This window comes from Cryptomeria japonica, chromosome 11 (assembly GCF_030272615.1).
Source record: "Cryptomeria japonica chromosome 11, Sugi_1.0, whole genome shotgun sequence".
Lineage (NCBI taxonomy): Eukaryota > Viridiplantae > Streptophyta > Pinopsida > Cupressales > Cupressaceae > Cryptomeria > Cryptomeria japonica.
In genome coordinates this window covers 75083133-75090414 of record NC_081415.1, presented here as the reverse complement: position 1 = coordinate 75090414, position 7282 = coordinate 75083133, and the positions used below count along the sequence as shown (strand labels likewise).

At 36.0% G+C, this 7282-nt stretch overlaps 1 protein-coding gene across 1 annotated transcript; it reads right to left on the bottom strand.

Annotated features, from left to right (window-relative positions):
- Window positions 1-4685: 4685 nt before the first annotated feature.
- LOC131077659 (receptor-like protein EIX2) lies at window positions 4686-7043 on the bottom strand. The gene has a single exon (XM_058015199.2). It carries the CDS (start codon window positions 7041-7043, stop codon window positions 4686-4688), a length of 2358 nt encoding a protein of 785 aa, XP_057871182.2.
- Between the last annotated feature and the right edge of the window lie 239 nt (window positions 7044-7282).

The following is a 7282-nucleotide window of genomic DNA, read 5'->3' as shown; positions in this document are numbered from 1 at the left end:
GATTTGATAATAGAGGATCTAGCTCATTAAAATTCTAAAGTTCACATATATACATATGGAGTAGGTCACCAAGGAATAATTTAGTTTATCTAAGTATCCAAGCATATAATTACCTTCCTAGAACTTGGATGAAAAATATGAGAAATTAGTAATAACCTTGGTTGAAAAAAAAAATAGGGGTGGAGTTTATATCCCCATAATTATATTAATTTACATTTATCTTTCTCTTCAAAGTTCTAAAAAATTTGATGACAAAATTAAGAGATGTAATTTGCATTTCCATATTGCTAGGGATTTCTTTTGCCCCAAAGGGAAAATGCAAGAAACCTTAGGAGCCCACATGAGGGATGTGGCAAATTTACAATAGCTATAGGATAATTGTGTACATGGTCATGAATATAGAAAGAGAATATATGTTTTTGATTATGTAAACAAGTTTTGAGGGGACTCGCAACCCCATACAACAGGTTTTGAAGGAACCCAAAACCCTCAAATTTTACGAGGATCCAAAACCAAAAACACATAGTTGCAAATGATAAATCAAAGATAAACAACAACCTAAAACTAGCCTAGCAACAAAGAGATATCAATGAAACCTAGCTGAAAGAGGATGGGGCCAAAGCCTTTCACTATCTCAAGGGTTTTATCAAGGCTCCCATAACCTTCAATAGAAACCAATGGTTTTTCCAAGCACCCATAACATGATTAATGGGATTTAGAAGGCTCCCACAACTGGAATAAGGGTTTTACTAGGCTCCCATAACCTATAATAGAAGCTCTTAGCCACAAAAGACCACACAACCAATGCCTAACCAAAAAAAATAATGGCCAGACAGGGCCCTTGAAAACTACTAGCAACCAGCCAGCCCCAAAAATAAACTAAAAAAATAGCGTTTTTCCAGGCTGCCTCAACCTTGAAAGTGGTTTTTACAAGGCTCCCACAACCTTCTAAGGCCTAGAAAACAACAACATTACCTGTATGCACAATCTGGCTAGGAGGGTTTTTACTGGCTCCGACAACGAACAAACCATTCTGGGACATAATGATAAAACTATGAACCCAGAACCATCTATGAAGACCACCATGAGGGTTGAGACTAGCTGCCTCAACCAGCAACACAAATTGCAACAATAAATATGCTCCTCCATTCCTACTCTCCACCTCGATAGGAGAAACAGCCACCTCAGTAGGACAAGAAGAAACATAGGTTGACATGAAAGTGGGTTTTACAAGGCTGCCATAACCTACTAAGGCCCATAAAATAAAATCTTGTCCTGAAAGAACAATCTGGCCAGGAGGGTTTTTACAGGCTCCCACAACTAGCAAACCATTCTAGGAAACATGGGGAAAACCATAAACCCATAACTGTTTGCAAAGAAATCCATGAGGGTTTTGACTGGCTCCCTCAACTAGCAACATGAACAACATGAGTTGATAAACTCTCGCACACCTACTATCCACCTGAATAGGAGAAAGGGCCACCTCAATAGAACAAGAAAGAGAGTAGCCCAACTGCCTAGACAACTCAAACACAACCCAAAGCCCATGCCACCACTCAACCTCCATAGGAGACAAAAACACCTCATACAAAGGTCCATGAGAACTGGAAGAAAGAGCATAAAAGACCCTCACCCAAGAATAAACTAGGAAAGAATAGAGGGTCCACACAGAGAAGCCAACGGACAAAAGCAATAGGCCATCCAAACCAGCCAAGCCACCCAAAAGAGTGGAAGCCCCACAAAATCTGTGCAGAGAAAAACCCATAGCAAACCAACCATGGATTTGGAAAACCCCAACCCCAAAAGATAGGGCCTTCCATCTCCAAGGCTATAGAGAAGATAGGTCACTCCCAAAGCCAAGACCACCCACCACAACTGCTGCACCTTCTTGTAAGAAGACATTGCCTTGCCTCCAACACCCAATAAAATCTTGCAGTCCCCAAACCTTGCTAAGGAGATCAGGGGAAAAATGGAGGAAAATAGCACCTCCTTCCCCACCGTAATCAGCTTAGATCTCAAGAAAACTACAACCAAAAGCAAAACTGTCATGCAGGAAAAAACAACCAGCACGGGCTGAAAAGAAAAGACATTATCCCACCCCATTTGTATCATCATCCTCAGCCTCTTTACCTGAGTATTCATCCACAGAAACCCTAGCTCGTCCACTTCTAGCAGCTCGCCCGTTCCCATCCATCCTCCTTTCACCCACATAAACCCTAACTCGTCCGCTTCCAGCAGCTCGTTCATTCCCGCCCATCCTCCTAGAGAGAGAATATATGTTACTTTTGTTTCAAATGAAGTTTTTTTGGGTGATCCAAGTTATTGATCAATTTCTAGATGATTGGAATGTACTACAAGAATATTATGGTAAATGATATTACCTTCCAATAATCCATCCTTATAATAAATATATTGAATGATAGTTCACCTTGTTGCATGAAATGTATAGAAAGTCCTAGATATCTAATTCTACAACCATTACAATAGAAGGCAACTATTCAATCCACTAGGCACAATCTATCTATTAAAATCTAAATGAGCAATTATCGAAATTAAAATATAATATAGAAATCAACAACACTAAATTTGTAGTATATTGTATGTTTGGGGAGACCATTTACCCTATAATAATAAAAAGATAAGTGGGGAGAGCTCAAGGATAAATGAATTTATATTGTTTCTGACCCTAATAAGGATCAAAATCTTCAATTATTCACTTTAAAAAAGTGAAAAATGTTTTCACCATGTAAACAATGAGAATAATGGAAGGAAATTTACCAAATATTTTATCACTCAACAATTCTAAACTGATACTTTAATGTAGAAAACAATTGATTCAATTTTTAAAGTTCACACATATCAGCATCAAGGAATTTCATGGAGAACCACATGAGTTATATAAGTAACCAACTAATTGAACTATCCGCGTAAAGCATACAAGGAAAATTTGTGAAAGATACACAAAAATTGGAATAAAAAGGGAAAATGTTTAGTTCCAATCATTGTAGTAATATATTTTTACTCTTCTCTATTCCTATTACTAAAGGATATGACGATAAAATCAAACACGCCACCTACATCTCCTTACCATAAGGGCTTCCTTTAAAACTAAGGGAAAAATATTAATTATTGAAGATTTGCTAGTGGATTTGCTTCAATTTTTCTAAAGGAGCAGTAAGCTAGATGAAAAAAAGCTATGTAGTTGATATATTATTTTTAAAAGTAGGTACAAAAAATAGTGGTGTAGTTAACACCATTGAAGAACCTATATATTCTATATTTTTCTTGTTAAATTGAACTCTTATTTACATAAAAATTTAAAGTGTCCCTTGTTTCTCCTACTTTAGTTGTGCATAATGTATTATTATATTATTGTAGAAAACATAATATAATTTTATTCATATTGAAAAATAAATGTATTGAATTACCATGCAACCAAATAATTGATTTATAACTACAAATCCTTAAAATTATAACAAGACATTTCATAATAGAAGAATATTATGCCATATCAAATAATGGGACATCCTCAAATTCTCTTATACAAAGGTATGCAAGCACATATTTTCCTCAAATCTCTTTATCAATCAATTAATCAAGCCCGTTCTTAGGTTGTTTTCACCTATAACACTAGAGTTTTATAATTGTTGTGATTCCTTTTAAGCTTCCAAATGGAAAATATTTCTACTAGGAAAGTGCTCTATTCATATTTCTCATTTTCAAATGGGAATGATTGAAACATGTAGAGAAATGATATTTTTAAAGGTAATCATAGACTTGAAGGAAAAAAAATCCAACCAAATTAACTATCATGAATAATACAGATAAATTAATATACTATGTAGTCATAGGGATTCAAGCTCAACAACATAAATTTATAATCTCCAATAATTTAGTGGTTTTTTGAGTGCAAAAATTATGTCCAATAATACTTATGTTGTGAATGATTTGTAGCATATTCTTTTAGGATTACTTTTATTTGATAATTTAAAAAAAAATTATTAATATTAGCAGTCACTTTCCAATAATTTTAATTATTAAATTTTCAATGCGTAAACATTAGTGTCCATGGTGAAGATTTCTGATAATTTACGTATGTCTTGATTTTATAATTGATTTCGACAATTGATTTTAGAACATAAAGATAGAATTGTATTAAATATATAAATCACGTGTTAATATTATTTTCATCATCAATTGCATTAGACTTCAAATTAATTAGATACTAAGAAATGATTGAAAATTGAAACAATTCAAAATAATGTGACAGAGAAAAAACTATATCATAATTATATTAAGATTAACAAAATAAATGATATTTATTCTAATAAAAATCAAATTAAATAACAAACATTTATACGCTTAATTATAGAAAGCTTCCCTCATAATCCCATTCATAATTTAATGGAAGCAAGACACACAATGAAACATTCACAAGAGTGACGAAAGGCGACAGTAAATCCTACACTTGCATCATCAGTGTAAGGTAAGGAAAACACAGGACGACACATTGACAAGGGTGACACTAAGTTGAACCCTTACGAAGAGTCACTTTTATTTATACTTTTGCACGCTAAAATCTTAAAGCTAGACTTTTGACAGTTAAAACTATAATGAACTTGAATAAGCTAAGACTTGGACGCTCAGGGCATAGTTTTGCTTTATTTTTTTGGTAAAATAAGACTTCATAATCTCTTATTACGGATGGAGGGAAACAGAAGCTTGAGAATCTTATCAACCTGCTTGAAGTAACTCTTCCTCCATTTGGTTCTCACAGCAAGAAATAACATTACAAAGGAAAAACCTACTACATGTGACAATCCTAGTCCAATCTCAAACAATGGTATCTCATTTCTGTAATCTTCATTTGTATCTTGCATATCGTTTGTAGAAGGATGTGGAGAAGCAAACTTTGGCCATGAACAATTCTTTGGAAGTGGGCATCCCACCAAATACGGATTACCAGAATATGATGTCTTATCAAATGTGATCATCTGTCCTCCTTGCGGTATGTTGCTGGAGAGATTGTTGCTGGACAAATTTAAGCATTCCAACGAAGTTAGAGATTGAAATTCTGGAGGAATACTTCCATACAACCTGTTTGTAGAAAGGTCCAATGATTCTAGTTGACTCATTTCCCCAAAACTGGGTGGAATAACTCCGCTGAGGTTGTTCATTGACAGATTGAGAAACCTCAACCCCTTCAACTTTCCAAATTCAAAAGGAACATCTCCATTCAGTCGATTGTTAGAGAGATCTATGCCTGTGAGTGTGGAAAGAATATATGGGTAGTGCAAATCTAAGTCTTTCACAGTCATATACAATTCATCACGAGACGAAACCTCAGACATAAAATTCTCAAAAGGACCAAGCTCAGAATATGACCTTTGGAGTTTGTTTCTTACAATTGCGTGGAAAGGGTGCAACAGACTAGATAACACATGGCCTTCCTCTCTTGCTACAGCCATTGCTTGTAGAGATGCAATGCTGTGTGGAATAACACCTGATATATTGTTAGACGAAAGGTCTAAGATCTGGAGCTTCTTCAGCTGGAAAATCTCTGAAGGAATGCTACCTCTGAAACAATTGCCCTTCATCATCAACACTTGAAGGCCTGATAAGTTTCCAATTGACCGTGGAATATCCCCAGCAAATTTGTTGTGTCCAATATCTAGTACTTGTAAGGTCTTACATTTGGTGATCAAGGGAGGGAAGGGTCCGCCTAATTTATTGTTTCTTACAATTAAAGAGGAGGAACATAGCCCCTGGGGTATGCTTCCCTCCAACCTATTATCCCCTAAATTTAACACTTGAATTACCTTGTAGCTGGTAAAGCATGTAGGAATGTTTCCACTGAATTTGTTGTTTGACAGATCTAACTTTTCAAGGTGAATCAAATCGCACAAGCTTGTAGGAATATTGCCAATTAGAGAATTGCCATTAACCATCAAGAGTTGTAGATCTGGAGGCAACGCAGATGGCATGTGTCCAGTCAACTCATTCCTAGATACATCCAATAGTGTGATCCAACGAGCTGATCTAGGCTGGATAGGAAGGCTACCAAACAAATGATTTCCTGAAAGATTCAACATATATAACTGAGGATTGTTCTCCCAGAACCATGAAGGTATTTCTCCAACAATATTATCATCAGCCAATGTCAATCTCTGCAATGAATACTGAGTGAAAAGCCACTCGGGAATTCGACCTCCAATACTACATGAGCTTATATCTATGCCTCCTAATTGAAACTGGGGAAACCAACTTGTGCTAATGTTCAACACACAATGCGATAGCACCAAAAACTTTAAATCTGCAAGGTTATGGAACAAAGTATCTGAAATGGTAATCGAGGAGAGCCAGAGAATCTTTACAGAGGATGGCAATGCTAGCTGCGAAGAAGTAGTGTAATTATACAATGAAAAATTACGAGCATACAGCTGCTCAAGGGAGGAAAACCCACTAAGCTGAAGGCTCCCCTGGAATTTGTTAAAGGAGAGACCCAACAACCTAAGAAAGGAGAGATTTTTTAGACATGATGGCAACATTCCAATTAGCTGGTTAAAGCTTACATCTAAATAGCTAAGATTGCTGAGCTGGCAAATCACTGCGGGAACTATTCCGCTCAAACTATTTTTTTGTAAACGTAGATGCTGAAGATGAGAGAGATTTCCTAAACAAGAAGGAATACTACCAGTTAAACCAATGTTCTTCAGGATGAGGTATTTGAGGAAAGGAAGGTTGCAGAAACTACCAGAGATAATTCCACTCTGTACGCCCTGCTCTGCATGGTAATCACTCAAATTCACTCGCTCTACATGGTTGGTGAGATTATTGCATGAAATGCCATTCCACTTGGAGCAACAATCAGTTCCATAAACCCATGAACCGAGAACGCCATCAGAGACATTCACGGCTGCTTTGAAGGAAAGAAGAGCTTGGGATTCTTCGGTAGGACAATTGAGCAAGCCAATACATGGGCTTACAAAAAGAGTAACTAAGACTGCACTGATAAATGTAAACTTAATAGAGGCAACTGCCATTGCTTTAGTGAAGTTGAATTGCATAAAGAATCGGACTTTGAGGGGCATATTTATAGGATAAACTCTCCGATAATTCACTGCACTATTAGCAGCATCCCCTAACAATTAAATAGTGAGATATTAATCCTAGTGCTATCGTACACCAAACCAAATTATAAAGTCAATGCATTCATTGTTTATGAACAGCGATAGATAATAAACTGATAACTATTAACAATTGGTGCATTGATTAGAAAAAG